This window comes from Cibotium barometz, chromosome 52 (genome assembly GCF_041138505.1).
Source record: "Cibotium barometz isolate CiBa-2024 chromosome 52, ASM4113850v1, whole genome shotgun sequence".
Taxonomy (NCBI): Eukaryota; Viridiplantae; Streptophyta; class Polypodiopsida; order Cyatheales; family Cibotiaceae; genus Cibotium; species Cibotium barometz.
Genome location: NC_141097.1, coordinates 33,795,833 through 33,823,079, shown reverse-complemented (window position 1 = coordinate 33,823,079; position 27,247 = coordinate 33,795,833). Strand labels below are relative to the sequence as shown.

The 27,247-nt window shown below is 38.0% G+C and overlaps 1 protein-coding gene across 1 annotated transcript; it reads left to right on the top strand.

Annotated features, from left to right (window-relative positions):
- The first annotated feature begins 11,039 nt into the window (after window positions 1-11,039).
- On the top strand, window positions 11,040-14,133 carry LOC147609082 (uncharacterized). The gene is made up of 4 exons (XM_086788484.1): window positions 11,040-11,656; window positions 12,110-12,771; window positions 13,222-13,375; window positions 13,514-14,133. The coding sequence occupies exons 1-4, from the start codon at window positions 11,162-11,164 to the stop codon at window positions 13,661-13,663; spliced, it is 1,461 nt and encodes a 486-aa protein (XP_086644610.1). The 5' UTR covers window positions 11,040-11,161; the 3' UTR covers window positions 13,664-14,133.
- The last annotated feature ends 13,114 nt before the right edge of the window (window positions 14,134-27,247 follow it).

Genomic DNA, 27,247 nt, shown 5'->3' with positions numbered 1-27,247 from the left:
ATCTTTTGGACAAGTAACTGGCTCTGCAAATGAATGGCAGCTGTCTGCCAAATCAAAAACCACAGTCCTCTTTTCATGCTGGCACTCTCCTTTACTGTTTTTGCACCATCTCAATCAAGATCAACACTAATCTCCTACGGGTTAGCATTAATCACTCTTAAATGTCTGAATCTTTGCTGATAATGTTGTTAATCTTGTCTAAGATTTACTACTTTCTTGCTTGAAATGAAGATTGACACTAATCCTTTTCTTGGATCAAATATGCAATCTGTAGTGCCACTTGCTCATGGTTGTCCTCTGTTTCTCTTAGTTCTTAAACCTAAGTTCTTGAATAAAGCAACCCAAAAATGATTGCAAAAATGGCCATCTCGGTCAGAGAGAATGACTTTGGGAAAGCCATGGTGAGGAAAGATGGTCTTAATGAATAGCTTAGCAGCCGGAGGGGCAGACATGGTCTTCTTGCAAGGTACAAAGTATGCTTGCTAATTCTATCAACTATGGTCCATATCATGTCATTATTATGAGAGGCCGTAGTTAGCAAACCAGTAATAAAGTCCATTGAAATCTCTTTGCATGGACCTTTGGGAATAGGTAGGGGCATTAAAAGACCAAAAGATTTACCATGATGATGTTTAATTCTTTGATAAACAAAACATTCAGACATAAATTTTTCAATGTCATGTTTCATGTCAGGCTAAATGAAATATTCTTTACATGCAGCTAATGTGGATTGAATTTCTCTATGTCCCATATATGTAGGAGCATGCATCTCAGTTATAGTTAGTTAGTTCTCTAAATGGTGCAGTGATGCAAAGTCTCTTTTGAAAGAACAAAAATCCATTTGCACAAGTGTAATCATTTAATTGCAAAGAATTGTTAGCATGTATGGCATTCCATGCAGGTGAAAAATCATGATCATCAGCATATGAGTCAATCATGGCATCAAAATATTGCACTTGAATAGCACACATTATTCAAATAAGCATGTGTAAGTGCATCAAATGAATTAGAATTGCAAACAGAATTTTGTTTATCATCAAGAGGTCTGCGAATTAGAGCATCTGCAACCACATTAAATGCGGCCTAGTTGATATTGGATCATAGGGTGAAAATTTTGGATAAAATAAGCCCATTTGATGTGGCGATCCGATATTAAAGATTGGTCAATAAGTGCTTGATAGCCTGGGATCCGTCTTTATTAGTACCTTAGATCTCATGAGATAATGCTTCCATATGTTGAGGGCATGGACAACAACCAAAAGTTCCTTGTCATAAGTGTAACTATACTTGGCTTCATTGGGTTTGAGCTTGCGGCTCTCATAAACTATGGGATTGTCATCTTGCATGAGGACTGTGCCTATGCCAGATCCACTAGCATATGTGTGACAACTAAAAAGAAAGGACGGTCAAAGTCTGGGAGTTGTAGGACACGTGCATGGGTCAATAAGTACTTCAAAGTTTCAAAGGACTTCCGTTGACTGTCATCCCATCGAAAAACTTTCTTCTTGCAAAGAAAGATAGTCAATGGGAGAGAAATGAGCGAGAAATTCTTTATAAACTTATGGTAAAAACCTGCTAGACCTAGAAAAGATCTAACTTCATGGGCGTTTTTAGGAGTAGGCTAGTCTTGAATGGTTTGGACTTTCTTAGGGTCTACTTAAATACCATTCACTAATATAATATGGCTTAGATATTCCATCTTAGTTTGAAAGAAAGAACATTTGTCAGGGTCTGTATATAATTGATTTTCCCATAACAAATCAAAGACAATACTTAAGTGATTTTTTTGTTCTTCAGAGTGACTATAAATAAGAATATCATCAAAGAAAACAATCACATAGTTTTGATAATCTATAAAAAATTTGTTCATCATGCATGCAAATGTGGTAAGAGAATAGACCAAAGGGCATGACAACAAACTCATAATGTCCTGATTGTGTATGAAAATCAGTCTTGAAGATATCAGCAAGATCCATACGGATTTGATGATACCCAGACTTTAAGTCAATTTTACTAAATACACTTGCACCTTTCAATTTATCTAATAGGTCATCTATTCTAGGGATTGGGTAACGTTTCTTAACAGTCACTTTATTTAGTGCTCTATAGTCTATGCACATCCTAAAGGTTTTATTCTTTTTCTACACAAGCAAGACAAGCGCACCAAACGGGGAGCTACTAGGGTGAATGAGACCTTTGTCAAGCAATTCAACTACTTGACATTGCACTTCTTGTTGTTGGTGCAAAGGGACTTGTCTATATGGTTCTTTGTGAGGCGGTTGAATGCTTGGAAGAAGTTCTATAGGTCTTATGGTCTAAGTCACCATGAGAAGGGGGTAGATGGGGATGATAGTCATCCACAAAACAATCGTTAAATGAAGCAAGAAATCTTTGTTGTTGTGGTGAGAGAGAAGATTATTTATTTTCCACTTCATTAACATAAAGCATGTGCACTTTCTCACGTTTCCTTAATGCACGATGTCTTGTGTGATAGATGAGTGGAAACATTTCAAGAGAAGAATGACTAGATAAAGAGAGAGATTGATTATTGAAATTGAAAGACATAGTGTGTGTATGATAATCAATCTATGGATTATGTTGGTGTCTACCAAGAATGACATCTGTGGAGTGCAGAGGTGCAATAAGAAAATTTCATTTTTCTTAAGGACTAATAAAAATTTTGAGATCTTTTATTTCACGTGTGCCATTGTACCTAGTTCCTTGAAAAGCATATTTAACTTTATAAGCAGAAGGTGAAGTTGCAAGTTGAAGTTTTTTAACAAGTTTTTCAGAGATGGTCATGTGAACTACCATTGTCATGTAAAACACATACTTCAAAACCATTTATATGACCTTTCATTCGTAATGAAGCATGTAGCAAGGGAGGCATACCTAGATCGATAGATTTTGTGTTGTTCACCTCGGATTGAAGAGCGTTTTCACTCCAATGTGGAGTGAAATCGAGATCATCAATAGCGCTATCCTCTTTAATATAGTGGAGTTTTGCCGATGAAGGGTTGTCCGTTGGAAGCTTAAAAGGACACTGAGACTGTTTATGGCCCTTTTTATGGCATTTATAACAAAGGATGGGTTTCTAGGGCTGTGTGCATGATATTGTGGCTAGGCTGGGGTGGGTGCAGATAGCTTAGCCGCTTCTTGGGTTCCCTGCCACCACAGTATGACCGAAGTGTATCTTTGATTACTTGGTTCACCCTTTCTGTTTGACCATCGATCTCGGGGTGGTAAGCTGTGCTGAGATCCAAGAAAATTCCTACTGCTTCAAAGAATGTAGTCCAGAATCTTGACAGGAATTTGGGATCTCGATCACTTACTATTCTCCTGGGTAGGCCACGCAATCTGAAGATTTCCTTGAAGAACACTCTGGCCACATCCACTGCAGTGTAGGTTTCTTTTACTAGAATCAGATGGGCAACTTTGGTTAGTCTGTCAACTACCACGAAGATGGAGTTGTAACCTGATTGCACTTAAGGTAGTCTAGTAATAAAATCCATACTAATACATTCCCACTTCATCTGGGGGATGTCTAATGGATGTAACTTCCCATGCATTTTTATTCTCTCAACTTTGACTTTCTGACATATCAGGCATTGACGTACATGATTAAGTACATCCTTTTTTAGTCCAAGTTTAATTTACATCATTTGGCTTGGAATTTGCCACGTTAGATACATTTTTATTTGGGAAAGCGGGTGCACAAGTGTTGTTAGACGTGTCAGTGCGTGGAGTAACAAAAGATTTACGAAAGTTACAATTGTTTGTTACCCAAGATGATTGTTGCTTTTGAGTTGTAACTTGTGGTTGGCGAAATTGAGTAGCCTTTTCAGAAGAGAAAACCATTTGGGCAATAGATTGAAACTCTTTCTCCACGTCGTGAGCGAAAGAAATTGCTTCGTAGAGCGAAGACGGCTTCAAAGTGTTGATTTTTGCTTGTATATCACATTGAAGACCCTCTTCGTATTTGCGTTGAAGTGAATCTTCAGGCACATCTTCGAGCATTCAAAGGAGTAAGAGGCATTGCCAAAAACACTCAGTATATCGACTCACATTTTTGTTGAGATGTCAAGATCAACATGAGCTGACACTCATGAGGTGCCTGCATGACCATTCGACGTTTACATCACTCGCGGGTTTGGTAGCTGGCACCGACATATCTTCGCAGAGATTCTACAGCTAGACTACACCGACTACTCCACACCTACTCCACTTAGCGTGTTCATATTATGGACCGCTTGTATATACTCTATTATGTGTGTTAGTCACTTTATCTTCTTTGTAGACCTCTTTTGTTGTGTGAAGAAGAAGAAGAATTTTCAGCCTCTCACCTTGTGTGTTCTCTTCTAAGGTTTGTGTGAGTGTGTGTGCTTGTAAGAGCTCAAGCTCTCTTCTTCCCTGCATCTTTTCATGGTATCAGAGCCTGGTTTTGCTAAGGGCTAAGTGGAAAGCATAAGAAGCAGAGGAAGCAGTACGAGGGTAAGAGCTTCATCTACTCTTCCCCCCTTTGTGTTGGCTACTACACCCTTGTCGGGAGATCTTTGGGAGGCACCGGCAAATGACTCCAATTGAGGAGCTTTCTTCGCGGGAATAGAGCTACAGGGTAACTATTCTATCTGTTGTTCCGTTGGAAAAAAATTTCAGGATGAAAATGCACTTTGGACACGGCTGGACCTTTGTTTTTCAGTTCACAGGCATTCATGGGGGCAGTACAGTTAAGTTTTGATTCTCAGCAGAACTTTGTTTTTTGGAACTACTATAGGAAGGGCGATTGGTTGTGTAGACACTGTGTGTATTGCAAAGAGGTCTCAAAGTTGCCATTGGGTGTATGTATGCAAATTGAGGTCACTGGGTTGTGACAGTTTGGGTGCAGTATAGTACTGCTATAGAGAATACAGTAGTTTGTGCAAGTCAAACAAGAGTGCTTTTTTTGGTAAATTTGTGTTGTAAACAAGATGTCGAATGATGGAATAAACCAATTGTTGCAGAGAATCTTGACAAGAATAAATTCCATGCTTGGAAGTTTAGATTGACAAAATTCGTGATGGGGAAAGGTTAGTGGGACTACATTGAAGGTGAACATGAGGAGGCACCAGAGATATCGGAGATTAATCCAACTGCTACTACAGATGTAAAAGAATTCAAGGATTGGAATCAAGAAGCAAGGAAAGTCATGTATTGGCTTTCTATCAGCATCCAAGACACTATGATTGGGCATATACAGGATGCCATGTCACCTAAGGAGGCATGGGATAAAGGACATGGTGGAAGCCCTTGCATCTATTGGTGTTTCTATTGATGATTATGATAAGGTGAAAGTGTGTTTACGTGGTCTCGAATCACAATATAAGGTGTTCAAGATGTTTATTCAGACTCGAGAGAACATTCCCAACTTCACAGATTTGGTGTCAATGCTGATCATTGAAGAGATGAATTTGGGTGAAGATCAACACCAATCACAAAACAAAAACAGTTTACAGTAGCATGCCTTCTACACAAGTTCAGGTAAAGAACGAGGTAGAGGAGGTCATGGATGTGGCCAAAGTGGTGGCCAAACAGGTAATTAAAATTATGGTCAACAGCAGCAGCAACAGTCCCAAGATTCACCACAACAACACACAGGTGGAAGAGGCCAGAGCACTGGCACACGTTACACACTTACTCTCCTCATGCAGCTTTGTACTGCCGATTGTTGTTTGTGACTCTATGTTGGTTGTTGATGGCCACTGCAGGTAGGGGCCGTGGATTGCCCACTGTTAATAGTTTCTACTTTGAGGGTAGAGGAAGAGATCACTCCATCAATTGACCTCCATGATGAGACGTGGGTGAATATGCATGGGCATGAGGAGGCTTTGTACGATGTGACAAACTAGCCAATAGAATTTGAGCTCTGATACCAATGCTATTTAATTCACCTCCATATCCTTAACATAACCTAGCAAATAAACAACAAGAAGATAAAAAGCAAAGTATGCACGACAAAGAGAATGGGTTCAATCTCACCCCATGCATGAGTGAGCACGCTTCCTCATGCATGTATTTTTCTATTAGCCAGAAAGCAAGTGCTCAAAAATAGCTTGATACATTTCACTTTAGGCTACTAATATAAAAAATTAACTTGGTCTCCAAGCTTGGCTATTTACATTCAAATTGTAGCAATTTAATTAAATGAAACTATGGGCGAGCGACCATTGGCAGACACCAAAACCTGACGGCCATGCATCGGCCAAAAATCCATCGTACCCACACTGCTTCGTGCACTAATCTACTCACCAAAAACACAAGACACATTAAATCTCGCTTATCTTCCCATCATGATGGGACCCCACTGCTCCATGCTCTCACGCGTAGCCAGTCACGATCGCGCGGCAAATGAGCGTACCATAAATACCACATAAAATATCAAATAATTCCACAATTCACATTTCCATAACACAAGAAATATGAAATGAAGTTAAAGTTTTTGTACTTACTCCAAGATTTGTTGAAAACTTCATTAATCTTGAACTGTACTAAAGTCTGCACTGAAATTTGTTCAAAACTACAATAAATTTACACTCAGCACAGCACTCTGTATAGTGGTAATCTGAAACCTCTACATAGCAATTTGAATATTCTGCACGATAATCTGAAAACTCTGTACAACAATTGTAATCTAAAAAGTCTGCACAGTAATCTGAAAACTTTGCTCAGCAATCTAAACTCTACACAGTAATCTGGAAACTTTGCATAGCAATTTTGATTTTTTTCTTCACAGCAATCAAGAATCTCTCCAAAAATGTAAAGAACTCAAAGGATCTTGCAATTGATAGGAAGAAACTAAGATTTTATGTAAAAATTTGATGAGAATAGGCTCTGATTCATGTAAAAATTCTCTAAAATTCAAGAAGATTTTCAAGACCATCAAGAAATGCAAGAAAAGCAAGAAAATACATTTTAAAAATTGTGGAAATTTCTAATCTGAAAAATGATTAACACTAATCATGATCCAAGAAATGCATTTTAAAAAGCTGGATTAATAGTAATCTGAAAATGATTATCACTAATCATGATCAAGAAAATACATCCTAGAAATTGAATTAAGAATAATTCAAAAATGATTATCACCTAATCACTCCCTAAGCAAGGATCTAAGCCAAGAGCTCTAATTGAAATAGAGTGATCATAACCTAAGAATAGGGACAATCATTATGTTGATTAACATGCAGTTAGCAAAAATTCATGCATGATGCCTAAGTGATTTAGCCTTTCACCAAAGGATGGAAACAACCTTCCATAAGCCTAGGTTGACAGCCATGAGGCTTTAAGAGTCATGAGATGACTATTGTCAAAAGATATCAAAAGGTGTCAAAAGGTCAAAAAGGGTACAACGATAGTCCATGAGCCCCCTTTTATACTTGAGCCCATGACCAAAGTCCTAAACCTAATCTACAGGTTGAGAGAGAGAGAGAGAGAGAGAGAGAGAGAGAGAGAGAGAGAGAGAGAGAGAGAGAGAGAGAGAGAGAGAGAGAGAGAGGGATTTATCTGATTGGGAGAAACTCTTTTCACATGCACCTTTGAAAACAGGTTGTCAAACTGCACAACTTTTTATTGACTCATGGAAACACATCTGCTCCTTTCTGATTTGGGATGGCAGAGTTAGATACACAGGGAACTCACTAGGGGATGAAAATGTGTTTTGGAGTTTGTTGTTTAAAAAGGCACCTTGTTATAAATTGGGTAGGAAAGCTTTGACAATGTACAAGAAAGGGGTCAGGCACATCAAGCAGCTAATTGATTCTGATGGCAAGTTTGTTTTATTCTTGACAGCTAAGAGAAGGTTCAGATTAGGCTGCAATTTCAGACTTGCTTGGAATGAACTATGTACATACACATTCAATCTGCAGATTCCACCTAATACCAATTTGTGGGAAAGGTTCAGAGACTGGCAGCTTCCAGGAGAGGCAGTTTCTTGGTGGAAGTCCACAACCTCACAGTTTTATCAGGTTCTCTTGGCACAACAGAATATATCAGAAAGATGCAATAAATTGTGGAGAATGCATAGATCTCAAGATTGGTGGATTGCCAGATTATCATCAATATGGAGCTTACCCTGTTCACATAAGCACAAAGTGTTTGTTTGGAGACTCTTAGCAGGTGCCCTGCCTACTGGGGAGTTGCTTCACAAGAAAAACATTGGCAATGGGAAATGTGCCCTCTGTGGGAAAATGGAAAACATTAAACATGTATTTTGGTACTGTAAACCAGTCAAAGAATGGTGGCAATGGATTTTGTCTCACATTCAACAGTGTATGCCTGTTAAAATTACACAGTTTTCAGTAACCTTTGGTTTATGCCCTATGCCTACTGTTGCATTGCAGTTCTGTATGCAGTCAATAAGGATGTGGTTCTTATTCTATATCTGGAATGCTAGAAACTTTTGGTGCTTTGAAAAAGTTCAGCTTTGCAAGGTAACTGTTCCATGGAACATTATTAGAATTAAAGTGATGGAAGATTGTTACAGCATCACAAATGATCAGCTTAAAGCAGATTGTATGAGGATCATGACTCACCTATAACCCATGAGTCAGAGATGATAATGTAAATAGTAGAGTACATATTTCAAAAAAAAAAGAGAGAGAGAGAGAGAGAGAGAGAGAGAGAGAGAGAGAGAGATTATGCCACTTGCTTAAGTTTTTAATTTGAATATCTAGACTCTACATTTGCCTAAAGAAAGGAAATGTTGTGATTTTCTTTAAAAGATTTCCATGCTAAAGCTCATGTAATTCATCTCCAAACATGATTATAGGAATCTTTGTATCATGAAATACGTCTAGTAAAAATATGAACTTTACAAAGTTCAATGGTTTTAGCAAAGCAACTAACATCATGATTGTACTTTACATTCAAACCACATTGTTTGTTTCTTTCTTGTATGTGTGAGTGATTGATTTTGTGTGTATGCATGTGTGTTGGGTGGGTGTGAGTGAGAGAGAGAGAGAGAGAGAGAGAGAGAGAGAGAGAGAGAGGGGTACATGTTTATAGTAAATTTTATGCATGTAGAACTCTTGCTAGAAAATGATGGAGGCACACCATTTCTCGTGAAGATGGCTGGGCATAAGCCATTGCTTCCATTGTGGGATTAGGAATGTGGGTCCATAGTAGTGGTTAGTGGTGTCAGCAGGTGTAACGATGTAGTGCTTAGTGTGTATAAGTGATGCATTAATTTATTTGATACACCCCACTAGCTAGTGCGAAAAGATGCTTTTCCTAACCATTCAACATAAAGACAATGCTTCAAAATAACGGGGATTCAATATACCCAATAATAGGGGGTTATAACTGGAAAATAAAGCCATGGGGTGCATAAAAGAAAGCAAATGGGGTGCAAAAAAGAAAAGATGATGTAGACTGCATAGAGAATTTAGTCCTGGGGCATGCGTTCGTTCTATATAGTCGACTACTTTGTTTTGTGAGAGAGCACTTTGGTGGTCATGTCAACAAGTTGCCAAATGGATATCCTCTAGGGAACCATAAGAGGCGTGGCATTTGTTTTTTTGGAGTAAAAAGCTGTCAACGTGGGTGACTCGTGAGCTAAGGGATTTGCTGGCCTTCACAGTATGCAACGCATCACTACCTATATGATATTGATGATGGGTCTTGTGGGAGATCTTCTTTGCTGAGAGTCCGTAATTACAAAGTGCTAGATTCCACCACCCACCTGTACGAGCCCCCCCTCTTTCACCCATTTGATGGGATTGAGATTGTCTCGGGAAAGCTGTGGTCGCTACACACACACTTTGGAAACTGAGAAAAGCGTGTGAAGTTTGGCATGTTTTGCCTTCGTCATCCACATTAGATTTTTAATCTCTAGGTAGTCCATAATTCTTGGGCTCAGTTGTTAATTGCGCATTTTGTACTAAGACCATTCCTTATTTCATCATTTTTAATTCTATTAATTTGCCTAGGCCTAGGCATTGCTGTTTTCCCCCATGAACGTGTGTAGAGGAGCCGTTGGGTTGTGTTTGCATGGATCTCGCAGTGGCTGTTTAAACCACACTTGACGCTCTGTTTCAGGGATCCAAAAAAAAAGAGAAAACAAAACCCCTTTAAAGAAATTTAAAAAAAATTAAAATCCCGAGACTTTGTAAGCTTTTTCCCATGACATGTATTTGCTTTTTGAGATGATATTATTTTGTTGTGAACTTTTTTTTCAAAAAGAAATAAAAAACCAGATCCCACCACCGAAGAGCGCGCGGGAAATTCCAACTATCAACATGCCCCCCCGCCACCAAAAAAAGAAAAGAAAAGGAAATAGGTGCGCCACAGGTTTCTTTCCCTTGAGTGAGTGAGGTTGTGCAAGGAAAAAGAAATGTAATGCGCTTTAAAGCTTAGATACCAATTTTCAGCTTTCCTAGGATTGGACGGCTTTCGACTTTGTTCCTTAGCCTTGTCTTGCATACTATTATTACACATACTGTTTTTCCATTCATTGAAAAAGAAAAGAAAAAAAGGAAAAGAAAAAGAATAAAAAAAACACTATTTTTTGGATGGTATGTCATGGATTATCTTCTCGTCCATTTCGAAATCGTGGCATTGCTTGAATAGTGATTTGTCGCCTTCTTCAAATCCTTACAAGAATGGGCGATGGTTATGTGAAGTTTTGGTGGGATTCACGATTCTAAATCTACTTAATTATGCCCTCCCTACTTTGATTTGAAGGGTGATCCATGAGTCAACCTTAATCCAAGGGCTCACAATTCATTCAAAAACCATCTTTCTAAATAGCAAATTACTTTGGAAAGAGTAAATAAATAACTGAGCTGGAAAAAGTCCACGTTCCCAAGAAGAGAGTGGAAAAATCACATTTCATGAACGACGAAGGCTTGTTTACGAGTGATATAAAAAGATGGTTGTTTTTCCCTGTTAAACATGAGTAAAAGGCTAATGCATTTTGGAACAAGGTGGGTGCTGGTGGTGGTGGTGTGGCCAGCACTTTTGACCTCGGGAAGGGGATGTAAAAAGATCCAGTTTAATAAAAGGTGATACCAGTTCTACCTGATGTTGAGTTGAGTTGGATGCGTTCTTCTTGTGTGTGCGTGAGAGTAATGGTGGTGAGCGAGAGAGAGAGAGAAAAAAGAGTTAGAGTAGTGTGCAAAAGAGAGTGAAGATGATAAGCACATGTCTCAACAGCTCATCAGAGTGTCAGGGCATGATAAGTTGGACCCCAGGGGTTAGTTGCTTGCCTCCTGCGATATTCAAACACCATGACCACGACCCACCACCACCATCATCCTCCTCCAATTTCCCCTTGCTTAATCTGCCTGCATTTCATCTCCCCTTCTGTTCCTCCTCCTCTTCACACACATTTCCCTTCTTCTTCACTAACATCATTTCCACTTCTGCTAGCTTCCCCTTTACCTCTTGCCTGATCAGCGGCCGCCCCAATTCCTCTTCATCATCACCACCTCCTCCACCTCCACCTCCACCTCCACCTCCTCGTCATCATAATCAATATTCTCCTCGCACATCTTCCACCATGTTAGTTTGCCTGGTTTGCCCCAAGCAAACCCACCTCCCTCCAGCCCACGATGATCATCATCACGCCACCCTCGCCAGGTCTCCTCCCCCAACCAAAGAACACATCAAGTCCTTCACAACCCAGGTTATTTACTTCCTCTAATTTTGATGCCTGGTTCAAGATGTAAAATCTTCCAAAAAACAAGGTGTGTTTAGTAAGCTCTTAATTGGGCTTCCTCCATGATTGTTTCTAGGGCTTGATTTTGAGAAGTGCAGGCTTAGTACAATTTTTGCGTGGTTATCGTGCATGGTATCCTTAAAGTTCAGAGAAACAAATAATTATAAATTATGCCGTTAGTTTTAAGGCATGCATCCATAATTCCCTAGTGGTCAGTAGATCTTTGATCTATTAAGTCCTTGCAAGCTACGAAGGGATTTTGCCCCTTCATGCTTTGGAGTTCATTAAGTCGGGGGGTACTTGGATGTGTATGTTTTAGGTTCCTAATCCCTTCCTTAATTATTAAGGAGAAGTAAAAGCTGCCGTGAAATCGGAGAGGATTCTACTCTAAATGATTGCTTAATTGTGGCGGGTGTGCAGTTGAAGGACATTGTGATGAAATTCTCAACAGGGGCATACAGGCATTGCAGGCCGCCATGCACAGCGGCGCAAGGGGGGGGTGCCCAGAACCAAAATGAGGAGGACGAGAAGAGCTCCATTTTGGTGGCCTCGAATTCCGAAGACCAGGCATTTTCTGACCATCAAATGCTAGCAAGTCCTACCCACGTCCATCAATTTGGCGATTTCTCGCCAACACGCTACGACCTCCTCCCGACCGCTCGTAGGCGCCACCATCACCACAAAAAGAAGACCCACTACTCTAATCAGCTTAATCTTCGCGACGGAAACAATATTAACCCCTCGACCTCATTGCTCAACATAAGTACACCACCACGGCCCTCCTCCACCAGGCTGAAATTGAAGCAATTATCTTCTGACCTTGATCTTCCTGACCCTATCGAGCAACTATTAAAGGAGCAATTCAGCAGGGAGCAGCAGCTACTAGACGAGCAATTAGTTAGCAGGGAGCAGCGTCTACTAGACCATCATGACTATGATCATGAGAGCAATAATGATAGTAATAATAATGTGGAGGCTGGCAAATGTATTGAAGAGTGGGTAGCACAGGTGGAGCCTGGAGTTATGATTACATTTGTCGCCTTGCCTGATGGCTCTAACCATCTCAAGCGGATCAGGTTCAGGTAAAATTGTAGCCCCTCGACTACTAATAATCATGTCTGTGGGGTGTGTGTGTGTGTGTGTGTGTCTCAGTGAGAGCTCAGAGAGAGAGAGTCGCAAGGCTGCAGACAGAGTGCACATGGGGCGCAATTGTTAATGTTTTGATGCTTCCTTTTTTGAGGCACCCAGGTCCCAGCGGCCTCCTGCACTGCGCTTTCTAGTAACTAGTTGCATTTTGGCTTCTTCTGCTTCTTATTCCTTTGGAAACTGGTTCTCACATGCACTTGTCGCCATCCTGCTTTAAGTTTCTTGTTGCCTAGCGCTTGCTATTCGAGGCTGCACATGCCGGGGTGCGCCTCCGCCGTAATTAACAAGAATCGGCTAGATCAGGAGATTTTAGATCGGGATTAGTCAAATTAATTAGACCAATAATAATCTGCCTTGACTAATTAAATAAGCGATTTTGTGAGCAGCCGGGAGTTGTTTAGCAAGTGGCAAGCGCAGCTGTGGTGGGCTGAGAACAGCGACATGGTACACGAACTCTACAGCGTGACCAGAAGCGAGGCTCCTAACTGCGATTCTCCAAGATCCTCCTCCAGCACCTCCTCCTCACGCCATGGAAACGTTGTAAGATTACGAAGCTAAACTACATTGACTTAAGTACCTTGTAATGCTGTTTAATGGATAGGTTCTTATCTCAATGCTCTTGCTTCAAAATGCTTTAATTGCTGCCTTTTTTTTTTTTTGGGGGGGGGGGCGGCACAGCTAAGGAACACACCGGAGAAGCTATCTAGCGTGGGGTCTGGCCAAAGTAGCCCTTCTCGCACTTCTGCGGCTACTCTTTTCAACGCAGCAGCGCTTGATCTACTCTTACCCTCTGACAATGTTCGCATATCGCCCAAATTAGGCGCATAGTACACCACGGCCTCGCAGCTACCAGTTAATTGTGTTACAGAATTAGGGGGGGTTTGAACAGATGGACAATCACGAGAATCATGATCACCCAGATGAATTATTGGGCTACATCGACAATGATCAAGGCCCTTCCATGGGGGATTCCCCAAAAAGGATTGCAGGGGGGCTTGTGGGGCGCGTCAGAAGATGAGCGGCTTGGAGTGTACGTGCACTTGCAGCAGCAGCAGGACAATGATCACATGAATGCATTCGCAGGCGGACTGAGACTAGAGCTCAAGAGGGTCGAATTCATCAAACAACCATCCAACTAACTACCCCAGCACGCACCTCACCCGTTCATACCAAACGTCGACCCTACTCCTTCGATCAGTTATTATATAAGGTACCCACCCAGTGCATGGAAACGCTGTATTGCGCCATTCTTCCTCCGATTGCTGTAACATTAATGCAAAACTCTGAAAATCTTTGAACTTTTCTAGTTTATCACGAATTTTAAAACCACCCACGCATGTTTCAAAGTTCAAGGGTCATGTGAAAAGGATGAGGCGGGATTGTTTATGAGGCATACTCTGGTCCCTAAGATCATGCACATCAATGGTTAGCAAGGTACACCCTTATCTTGCTTTGTAGTACAAAAACACGATTAAGAAAACCAGCTACGATCACGGCAACAGCATATGATCAATGGTTGAAACTTGATATGTGTAATCATGATCATATGTATATATACTTGATAATTAAGACCATTCCAAGAATATGATTTCTATAGACGTGTAACTTTGAAGCAAAAGGACATGACACTAAGACAATGGGGTAGCAAACCTCAATGGATCAATAGAATGCATTGCACCTACCAGGCTAGAGAGAGATTGCATTAGGAGTTAAAAAAAGGAGGGTATTTGTGATTATGAAGATTGAGAATATATTTTCTTGACCTTTTTCATTAATTTCATTTTCATCCTTACAAAAGAAAAAAATATAGGATATATTTTTGAACACAAAAGTGTTGTATAATTGTTAACAAGTTGGTGACATAAGTGTTGCTATGCGGCTAGGCCAAGCATGAAAATATTATACCTTCATTTCAAATTTCAAAAATCCAAAAATCCTCCTTTCTCCTTGGCCCCTTTTCTCCTTCACGTTTGGCCACATGGAGAGGGAGCAAGTTGCGTTGAATAAAGAGTAGATGAAATAGTGCCATGCAAAAGCTTATCGAGATTTCCCTTTTTCTTAAAAAAAAAAATAAATTCGATTCTCCATATCACGCTATGTGTGCCATCGTCACGAATTCAATTTATCACCTACAGATAGAGTGCTAGATAAAATTTAATTCAATACAAAGTAGATCTACATGGCTTACGTACTAGGGTCACAACTCCAAATGGTTCTAAGCACATACATGAAAATATCTCGTATGGGACAATTCTCCACAAAATTGATAAAGTCCCAAAAATTGGCCCTTCTCTTTTGGTATTTGAGCTTTTCTTTTTAGAGAAATAATTTGAGAGCAATGATTTTTAGCAGCAATGTCTTGAGCTTTACAAAATTCAATACCACAAGGATGAGTTGCTCTAAGAATAAAAAATTACGTGCCTTTTTTATCTTAAATAATCTTGATAATGAAATAAAAAAAATATTGGCCTTTTCCTTGGCACCTTAGTGCCTTAGGGAGTCTTTTTAGCTGGGGGAATTACATGTCATTGTTATGGATTCTTGTGTGTGAGTTTTTGTCAGCTTTTTGTGTGCTCGCACCTTCATGGGAATATCTTCATGAGGGTCCGGCCTATTCCCTAGCTCATCAATATTACGAGGAGTTCAAAGTTCGATTAGCACACACACTAATAGTCAAGCTTGAAGGGTTTATATGATTACCAATAGGGGTGGTTAGCAATGGAAGATTTGCAAAAGGGGATTTTTAAAGAAAATTAGCTTTGCAAAGGTTTATGCGAGGTTTATTCCCTAAGCTCAATTTAAGATGTAAATACAAAGGCAAAGTTAAAACCTAGGCTTGGTAATAAGGTTTAGTGAACTCTTCATTTTAAGAATAATTATGTCATTTCCTTAAAGATAGGCACCATGAAGAGATATACTTGGAAAAGGGACACTATGAGAAACCACCTAGGTTCCTCTTGAAAGCTTAAAGGGATCATTTACTATATTGTCAACTTACCTCATATAAATTTTTTGTTACTTAAAAATTTACATGATATCAATAAGTTCATTGAGAACTTGGCAATGCCTCATACATAATGTCTCATACATGATGTACACTTTGTAAAGTGCTTTAAATAAAAGTAATAGCATATGAAAAATGCTAATTATTTAAAAGATAAAAAACGAGAACAATTTACAATATGACTATACAAGAATATTGAAAAAATCTTGCACTTCATAATTTGAAACAAAATCAATAAAAATAACTTGAATATAAAATTGTTATGATTTTGGGATTAGTCAACAACTAAGTGTACATAATTCAAAGATAACTCCCATAGTTAGAGTTACAAGTTTTTTTCTTCTTCAAGAAGCACGCCAACAAGATCATCGTGCATTACTTTTGACGTGAACTCATCATTCTTCCTAACATGGAATATTTGTGCTTTCCTCATGGCATTGTAAGTGACTTTAACGGAAGCATACATCTCGTCTATATTCTTTGATCCTAGAAACTTTATCAACATTGTCTTTTAATCCTCATGATCGAAGTATTTTACCTAAAAAAACATTGAAAGTAAAATAAAGAAATTAATGAAAAACATAAATCAATACACTTGAATTATTATGAATACGGCAATTACCAACATACTACAAAATTATAAATGCTTCAAAGAGTTTACATTTTTTTCTTTGTTAACTTGGTTTGAGAAATGATTTTTTTTTCCACACAAGCATGGACCTTGAAATCAAAACATTAGATATTTAGAGATCTAAATTTAAACTCTAATTTGATGTAATCATAATGAAACATAAATTAATTTATTTTGTGTAAGTAACAATATTTATATAACACATTGTACAAGAAGAAAAGGAAAAGTATACCTTTGTGTAATAAGAAAAGCAAAAGCATAACTTACCTTCTTCTTCTTTTTTTTAACTAACTTCACTCAAGCTTTCTTTTTTCTTCATAAATTCTTGCAACTTGGAGCTAGTCTATGAATCAAAAAAGAAAAAAACTCTCATATGAGAAAATAAATTTATAACACAACTAAGAACATTTTTTTTGAATTGATGCACTTAGATTTTCATGACAAAATTAAGAAGTTGTACAAACCCTTCACTTTCGTAAACTCTTTCTTAATTCAATGCACTATAAGGGAAGGGAGTAATTTTATCCTAGAAGTATAATTAAAACATTAATAACCATGAAAATATTAAAGTTAAAAATGAAGTATAGGATAATCATTAAAGATAAATTGAATTAAATGATGATTTTTTTCTTGATTCAATGCACTTTGAACGAAAATATGTATTTTTATCCTAGAAGTATAATAACAAAATTAATAACCATTAAAATTTAAAATTTAAAAATGAAGTATAATATCATCATTAAAAATAAAATAGAATTAAAATATGATTTGTTTTTAAAACATACCTCCTCATAATATGTTAAAGTTTGTAGAGCATGACTGGATATAGGTGTTGTATCCAATAGCTCCATATATGGTTTGATGCTTATAACACATTATCCTCCTACAAATTATTTTAATAAATTTAGAATTCCAAGCATTGATATAATGTAGATATTTTATATCTTTAAAAATTCACACAAACCTCATAAAATTCATTAGACTCAAGGTGTGCCATTTTTGGAAGGTACACATTTGCATTGTGATCCTACATTAAATTCTCTAAAAGAAGATAATTATAAACTAAGAATGCATACAAAGATAATAAAAGTTAAGAATATGTTCAAATATTTTACAAATCTACTCTCTACATAGTGTTTACATAATTAGAACATATCGCAAACCTTATATAAGTGGGTAGGCTCTAGATATAGTGCCTCTAATACATCTCTGGATAGTACTTCCTTAAATTCCAAGGGTGATGAATTTGCCCCTAGTACTTCCTCCTTCGTCACTCTCCAAGATTGCAAAAGAGTTCTGACAACCTTCATGCTTTCTTCACATTCCAAGGGTGATAAATTTGCCCCTAGTACTTCCTCCTTCGTCACTCTCCAAGATTGCAATAGAGTTCTGACAACCTTCATGCTTTCTTCACACCATCCATGTTCTCAGTTGAAGTTATAAAAACTATGTACTACATCAATTAATAAAGGACCCTAACGTTCCAATTTTGATGGAATGTTTTTGACAACCCGTAAGATATAAGGAAAATAAAATTGTATAAATTTATGGTTCTCTTCAACTTTGAAGCTCTCTTCATCTGATGGTCTTAAGAATACACCAAAAACATCACTAGAACTTTTGATGAACACTACTTGATTGAGGAGTTCTTTCCAGCATTTAGCAACATGATTTCCACAACACCACAATCTTCTTATGTTGTATAGGATGCTTGGAAAACCATCCCAATGCAATAATAAAGCAATATTTTGATGAGGATCTCCTTGTTAGTAAATTCTCCATTCAATTAGATTCTTGGTTAAGTAAACGATAACAAAAAACATAAATATTCAATTAACTATTCTATACCTAGTATATTTTCTTGGAGCTTTTGATTAATAGCCAACATTCTTAATATACAAAGTTGTATTCTCCAATTTCACCATTCCAAGAATGTTGTAATGCCATTGAGGTGTAACTTGAAGGAAAGGTTGTGTAAGATTTTATACTGTCATGATTGGAATAAACCACCGGTAGCTTATAAAAGGCATCAAGATTCCAAAAATCTTAGCTTCTTCAAATTTGGAGCTATTACAAAAGCTACTTATATTCTTATCTTGATCTAGTGTGCCATGCCCTAGCCAATTTTTCTTATTGTGCCATATGTGTAAGAGCTCTTGACAAAAGCTTCTACTCTTAATTACTAGGCATTTTAGTTGTTGGCCTATGGGAATATAATTAAAGGCCAACATTTGTTTCCTTGCAATACCACATAACTTACACTTCTCATAACAAGTTGAAAAATCATGCTTAAGTTTGGCCTCATTTTCACAAAGACAAATAAGCTTTGTTTCCATTATAATTGTTCTCATCATCACTAGGATAAAGTAGCTCACGTTGATGTTTTCTCTCTTTAGAACCTATGCATATTCTATAGTGATGTGCATTAGCCATTCCAAGGCCCAAAACATAGAATTTAGTTGATGCCAAAAAGATGGAACTTGAATCCCATCAAGGAACCATCCAATGTTGGTGGGAATTAAGTCCATATTAGGGAATTTGGAAAAATCCATGCATTTTGGGAAAAATGAAATTGAGATCTTTAAATTAATTTTGGTAATTGCATTGACTTTGGTAATTTCACTAAATTTGAAAGAGAAAGTGTTGCTCCTCAAGGTTGATAATAACACAAATGGGGTGTTTACAAATGCCGTTTAAGCTACAATGTAGCCAAGAAAAGACCCATAAAAGTTGAAAGAAAAGTATAAAAAATAATAAAATTCTAAAAAGTAGGGGATTAACATGCACTAACTTATTAAAAAAAAGTGACCAACATAGATCCAACTAGTACTCTAATAATCTAAACTCACTGGCCTCCATCACAATAATCCTTAGATGCTGCCAAAATCTCCTTTTCCTTAAAACACACATTTACTAGAATCTTAATCTTTTGTGGCACTTTTTGCCCCTTAGGAACCCACACAGAAACTATCGTATATCTGATAATCCCCAACGCACATGATCCTTCTTATTACATATCTAGAATTTGTTCCAATAATCTCTATAAACCTCGGCATCACTAACATTTCTCTTTTTTCCTATAGGTGCCCAATAATGTATTAAAATCCTCTTGTAGTTTTCACATGATCTATTAACATCGATGTTACTCTAAGCTACACCCAACCATATAGGATATATTGGTTCCAATGGTGGTTAAATATGAACATCATCAAATTTCTCTAATCCTAAGAATTCATCGTCAATATTAAGAGTTATATCATCATCCACATGTGTGCCTAGAGATCTTGGCCAAAAGTTTTGATAGAAGCCTCCATCCTGGACACTTGGTCTTAGGCTAGTGTCTGAAACATGGTGTCCCAATACTCAATCACTAGGTAGATGTACAAGGTGAAAGCAACATTAGATCCTTGAATATCACCCCATCTTTTCTAATATCTTGTATAATCCTTAATTCCTTTTACCACCTCTAAGTGATCTTTAATGTACTCAAACATTGGAATAACACATGAAACCCCTATCGATAGTATTGTGTTACCCTCACTGTCCTTCCATAATTCAATACCACCATCCTTTGGCAGCCATTTAATGGATTTAGGATGCACTTTATATTAAATATGATTGGAACCTTTTCCTTCATGAAGAATCTGAAATTGTAATGGTCTTGAATGACCCACTAGTATATCTTGTCCATTAGACAAGTACCCATCAATGAATCCCTTGAAGTCCGGGACATATTGTTATCAAGAATGGGGTTGGAGCAGATACCTGGCTATGCTTGAATATTTTCATTAAATGTGGGAAGGTAAATGTTTAGCTAATCCTCAGTTTCTCAAAAAAAACTACTAAACATTGCATCAATATCCTCATGTATGTGACCAACCATCAAAAATCCTAACTGGACAATCTTAAATAATCCTTTGGCAAACCATCAATGATAGATAGGTGAATTTTCTCGTTATTTAAGGCACAATTGTCTAATTGTAACATCAAATTCTCTGGCAACTTCTTAAATTCTGAACTAGGATTTATGTTCTCAACACTTATGTTGCTATCCCAACATCCTTAAATGTAGTTAAACAAGCATCCATGTATCCACCATCATGTGGCTAATGTTGATAAAGAGCCTTTATGGAGTTTAAATCATTCAAAAATGTGCTAATAGGTCTGGGCATATCATCTCATTGCAGAATCTCCACACTCATATCTGTCACACCTCTCAAGGTTTCTTAGGCAAGGCAAGAGAATCTATTGTGAAATTTGGATCAGATGGCCATAAGCCGATAGCAAAATATACATATTGCCTTTGTCCATGTCCATGGGTTATCATTTCCATTAGTGACACTTGCAATTGTGTTAACTTGTCAATTTCCTTGGAACATACCTTGAATCTCGAGATTTTTATTTTCTTTTGGTCCATCTTATCATGTATTATGCATAAGTACTTATAAGGTTTTAATTGTGAGAGCATTCTCCAAGCATGGTAGAGGTTCCTTAAGTTGCTGTAACATGTGGGATTCTCTTTGACGCATCAATTCAATTAAATTTATCTTGGCACTTTGTGGCTCCCAACTGATCCTTTATGCCACCGCATTAGTGCACTTTAAAAACTCACTTGTTTTGGCAAGGCTAACATGCTTCAATTTTGTATTTGAGATCCTACTAAATGTTGATGTTGACATTTCTTTCTAATTGAGATGCTTCAACATCATATTAACCTCCTTCAAAATGTCCACATGCTTGTAAACATCTAGGATCTAGTTGGGTTTCTCTAGAACTATCTATCCATTGTCCTGCTCCTGTGAGGAATTGTTTTGTATAAATTCTCAAATTATTACCCTTCCTAGTTCAATGTGATCCCATGCCTTTCTTATAATCCCCTTGTTTCCATGCATTGACTTTCGTATATACCATTCTCAAACTGACCCTTATACTATTGTCGGCCAACTAGCCCGTTTGGTCATCATTGCCCATATTATCTCGTTTTGTAATAAACTATTATGGGTTAAGCTTTCTTGCTTTGTAACAACTTTGTAATGGCTTCTTGAAAATGGGTAGTACTTGAATGGATGTAAGAAGCTAAGGGCATTATTCCCAAGTGAGGGGAATAGAGAAATGACTGAATGGATAGTTGAGCTCAAGAGTTCATGACCTAAGTGATTGCTAGTGTATTGTACTATTGAGAGTCCAAGCTAATATTGAAGAATGTCTCATGGGTTGGTCTTTGACTTGTCTCTGTCTCTATTCTACACGACATAGCTCCGTCTATTTTGTGTCCATTGTGTGTTAATTGCATGCCTGTGTAGACAGGAACTCCTATCCAAAATCATGAAGGACCTAGGAACTAACCTATGTGTAGTCATTCCCCAAGTTTAGGCAAACCGGCAAGTCAACGCGCCAGCGCTAACTTGTCACATTGGGTATAGTTGCATTAGTCGTTGCTCTTCAGGAGCCAACTAGGCAGTTCTGAACCATGTAAGTGCCATGTCTTGCCCGGATCCCGACACTTTTGGCGATCATGCTAGGGAGTGGTACTCTAGGAAGGAGAGTAGGAAGGTAGAGGCTAGTTCTAGAGTTAAGGCTATACAAGAAGCGTGTCTGAGTTACGCATAGCATGCATATTCACCTGGAAAACTTCTGACATAGAAAAACTAGCTATGGTAGATCAAGAGAGGAACTGTGCACGTCCTTATGTCAGGTATGTTCATAAGGGAGTCAAAGGAGCGTAATATACAGTGCATGGAGAATGAAGAAAGCTTAACTAGCGCAATATGGTACCACCAGGCTGTTTGAGGCCTTAAGAAGTGAAGGGCAACCACATCGTCCAAGAAGACTTTCGAAAGGGATTCTGTGCCAACAACAATAATGGAATTAGGAACCTCTGAGGAATCAAGAGGGAGAGCAAGAACACCACGAACTTTAAAACAAGAGGCAAGAAGAAGAAGAAGAAGAACCGGTAGAGCTGGGGAAGGATGTATCTCAAATACCCGAAGTTCAAGGGCAAGAGTGAGGAGGACCCAGATGCTCACATCTTTGCCTTTCAGACTACTTTCTTGGGCCACCTGAGTTGCATTTCCACAAAAGACAGAGTACTTTGCGATAACTCTAGGTGGCAAGGCAACCAGCTAGTCTGCTCAATATGGTCTGGAACATTTCTAAACATTTGATGATCTCAAGAAGGCTTTCTTGAAAAGATTTAGGAGAGACAAGACTATCACAGAAGTATTGGAAAAGCTGCAAAGGCTGACTCAGAAGAAGAGGCCAATAGAGGATTATGCGACAGAATTCGGAGCATTGCTAATGCGTGTGGATCAGCCCAACAAACCTGCCCAGCCACGTTGCATCAGTGGTTTATGAGAGGACTGAGGAAAAAGCTCTAGACATCGATAGCCTCATATGATTTGGAGACCCTCACCTTTGAACAAGTGGAGACAGGAGCAACTAGAGCTGAGGGGATCTTGAAGCAGACAAGAAAAGACCCAAGAAGAAAAAGAAGGACAAAAGAAAGAAGAAGGAAGAAGAAACTTCCAAGTCAGATTCTGGAGAAGACACCTTAGAATCAAATTCAAGTGAGGAGTCGGATGGCAAAGAGAAAAAGCCCAAAAGAAGAAAGACACGAAGCCGGCAGTGGATGTTGAAGAAGAACTGAAGGCCGCCCTAGCCAAGCTTATCGGAGGACACGTAGGATCTAGACCGGATGTCTGTTGCACGAAGTGTAATAACCATGGCTTTACAAAGTCCTCAAGAGTGTCAGATGAAAAGCACGCAATGTGGAAAGAGAAACCACACCGTTGATACGTGTTTTTACAACACTCGAGTGGAATAGTGAATCCTTTTTATCAACATAAGGTGAGACAGATACACAAATAAATACAATCAAATTTTGGGGGACAACCCAGGCAAAGAACCCTTATTAACTCACACATAAATTCAAAATCTTATTCTGTGTCTCTCTCAGCTAGAGATGAGCCACCATTGCAGTGTAGGATTTGTTAGGTGCGTTTGATAATTCTGACTTGTCCATAGTATCTACAAAATCTTCTTCTTCTATGGACAAGTCAGAATTATCAAAACAAGGTTATCATTCATTCTTCTCCTATTCTTTTGCTAGCTTTTTAATGCATCAGTCCTCATGTGTCCTAGTTTTTTTTTCAGAATTTGCATTTATTGCTTTTGCTTTTCCCCTAGGTGGATTCCTATCCCTAGAGAAGAAAGCCTTATCTAGATCAAAAGCAAAGTCAGCTTGGTCTTGAAGTCTATGGCCTTTATCGAGAAGTATTGCTACCATGCATGGTGTGTGATACTCGGAGTGTAGACAAGACCTCTTTATATTTGGTAATTTCTTCAAGAGTTAAAAACAAGATTGCTTTCTTATCATCGTCATCTACTTATGCTGATAGTGCAATCAATTATTACAAAAGTGACCCTATGATTGCTTAGCTGCTATTGATATGTATGATATTCTTTCATTTTAAGGCCATAATACTTTTTTTAAAGAAACACTTTAGAGTTATTGATGTTGTTGCCAACAAACAAATTCTCAAGCTCACTTTCCACCCAACTCACGCGTCATTTTTGTTTTCTAATTAACCCTATGATTGCAAAAGTGACCCTATGATTGCTGAGCTACTCTTGATATGTATGAGATTCTTTCATTTTAAGGCCATAATACTTTTTCTTGAGAAACACTTTAGTCGTTGATTTTGTTGCCAACAAACAAATTCTCAAGCTCACTTTCCACACCCAACTCACGCATCATTTTTGTTTTCTAATCAATCCTACCACACTATATGACATATATAGAAAAGTTTATAGTAATTAGGAATCTTACACGATGTTCATTAAAAAAGTCATTTCATTAGAAGAATTTGGAACTCATTTTGGGGCCCTGTAAGAAATTCTTAATTACTTTATTTTTCTCATCTCCAAAATCCATAAAATCGAAAAGTGCATCTAACAAAAACAATAAAATATGTGCACTTACTGCAAAAAATGAATCTCTAGAGGAATAAAGAAACTAATGTGCATTTAACGTGACAAGGGAGTAACTCACGTCGCATTTAAGACTCCACGTGTTCATAACTACCTTCGGATATGTCATCCAAAATCTTGGTTCTTTTGAACATTTTAGACCTTTACCACCATTACAAAGTTTTGATTCATGAAGAGGTGATACATTGTGAGAACGTAGAGAAAAATAATGGCAACATGAAATCAAGTGACTAAAGAATCTAATAAGAAGAGGCTATACCATCTTCACATGGACTTACAACAAGAGTATGCTCCTCTTCAAAAACAAAGAAAGGTCCAAGAATAGATGCAATGCATAGGGAAAAAAATGAGGAGAGAAGGCTTGCACCATATCGACTTATGGTGTGATGGAACAGTCTACCCCAAATGCCCAATCACAAATCCATTCCTCCTTTTTCTAGTCCAACACAACTACTGAAGTTTGCAGGTGATGGCCAAAAGGCTTGCTTGGATACATATCTGGAAAATTTGCTATTGCTGATATGTATAGGTGTCTATACCAACAAGAGATAGAAGACAAAGCTTAGAAGGTTGCTAAGTGCTCACAATTGAAAAAACAACTTCAAAAAGAGGTTGACAAACTCAGCGACCCAGAGCAGAAGTTGAAGAAAGCAAGGACAAAAGCTACCCCATTGGGATACAGACAGAGAAGTAAAACAATTCGCAATATTGTTGAACTAAAACCTGGTGGTGGAGGGTGCAAGTGGAGGGTCAAGCAAGCAAGGTAATATTTGCTTATGCCTTTATTACTTTGAATGCAATGATAATATAGATTTAAACTAGCAATTGATCAAAACCACGCTTATTGCAAAAATGTTTTAGAGCCTGACTAAGAGAATGTCAATCCTATTATCCTTCCAATCAAACAAGTGAAAGGTTTGCTATCGAGCAGCATTGCAAAAAACATGATTGAAGAGAAGAACTACACGAGACAGTCAAATGGAATGTTGTGCAACAATTTATGGACACCAATAAAATTGATGTAAATGCTATTCAAGAGGTACTAGATGAAACTGGAGTTAACAGAAAAGGCTACACCTCTATCTTTAAGACTATGTCATTGACTTTGAAAGATCAAAGAATCAAACGTGTGCTTTTGCCTACACCTGTGCAGAAGTTTGGAAGCTGAGAGCTACTAAATCAGCAAAGTGGAGGACTACATTAGCTAATGCTTCCATATTGAAGGACTGTTTGAGGGTGAGAATGGAAGCACTATGTATAATCCTTGGAACAACATTTTTGTTAATCTCCAACAAGTGCAAAGAAGAATGGTTGAGTACTATGGTATCGCCAATGATGTCTAAAGTTTGTTTTATAAAATTGGATGAATGTGAAATTATTAAAGAGAATAAGATTGAGTGTGTGATAATCACACTTATGAATAGAGCACTGGACCCATCAATTACAGAAGGTAACCCAAAATATTTCAATGTGCAATCAAAAAAGCACATTTGGTGGTTAGGGGTATTTGAGGTTAGTAAACACTTGTAATTGGCACATTATTTTGATGTGATGTCTATGTTTGTACTAACACATGCTTACAATTGTCAATGACAAGTTAAGAAAGAGGACCAGGAGACACTTGAATGGGTATTCCACAAAACAAAAATACCAAATACAGTTAAAAATTAGGTGCATGGAGAGCATCTTCTTATGGAAGGAAAAGGTGATTTTCAAGTTGAGTGGCATATGTCAGGTGACCTTAAAACCCTTAAATGCATGTATAACATAAGTAAAGGAGGGAACTCAAAGGCTCCATGCTTGCACTGCAACAAGCCAGCATATGTCTTAGACCCTAAGTGGTGGTGGAAGAGAGCACCTAATAGAGACAAGAAGGATTCTAATTTCAAATCTGTGCTGGATATCCCTTTGTGGAATGTTCACATATGCACATTGCATACCTTATGTCGGATTTTCGAGAAGCTGGTGTTTCTATATATTGGATTTTCTTGGAAGCTTCATCTTGAGAAACAAAATAATCAAGCTAAGATATTCAAGCATTAGAGAGGGTCTTGTACTGGATATCCCTTTGTGGAATGTTCACATATGCACATTGCATACCTTATGTCGGATTTTCGAGAAGCTGGTGTTTCTATATATTGGATTTTCTTGGAAGCTTCATCTTGAGAAACAAAATAATCAAGCTAAGATATTCAAGCATTAGAGAGGGTCTTGTCTAACATTGGTTTTCATGGAGGAGATGTTCATATAACAAAGGATCTAAAGAAATTAACAAAGACGAAGAAGTTCCTGTCAAGCCATCTATCGGTGGGGTTAAAGCCAAAAGGTTTCTATCAAAACCTCAGCACAAAAGAAGACTTATAAGACAATTAAGGTATGTTTCCAAAGTAAACTATCAGTTGTGGAAGCTAGTACTACACAATGCAATAAAAGATCATGAAGTAGATGGTTTTGCAAGAAATGTGAAGTCACAAGTGTGGGAGGCTATATCGACAAACTTTTCATACTTTGCAACAAGCAAATTTGGAGCAAGGATGACCATCGGGCATTTGAAGAAGAGCTCAAGACTTTTGGAAAATCCATGGAAGAAGCTTGGACAGATTGTAACATTACACATTACATGGTAATACATTTTAGAAACTTTCCTCAGTCACATAGTGTAAACAATTCACACTACAAAGTAACAAGTTTTGTATTTTTTGTGGAGCATATAATCTACAGCCACTTGCTATTTTTTGTGGAGCATATAATCTACAACCACTTGCTATTTTTTGCCAATAAATATTGA

What these genes read in the sequence shown, in the direction of transcription:
- LOC147609082 (XM_086788484.1), top strand. Translation starts at nt 11,162, where the DNA reads ATGATAAGCACATGTCTCAACAGCTCATCAGAGTGTCAGGGCATGATA. An exon ending in CTCAAGCGGATCAGGTTCAG is followed by an intron (nt 12,772 to 13,221) that starts GTAAAATTGTAG and finishes TTTTGTGAGCAG; the next exon opens with CCGGGAGTTGTTTAGCAAGT. An exon ending in CCTCACGCCATGGAAACGTT is followed by an intron (nt 13,376 to 13,513) that starts GTAAGATTACGA and finishes GGGGCGGCACAG; the next exon opens with CTAAGGAACACACCGGAGAA.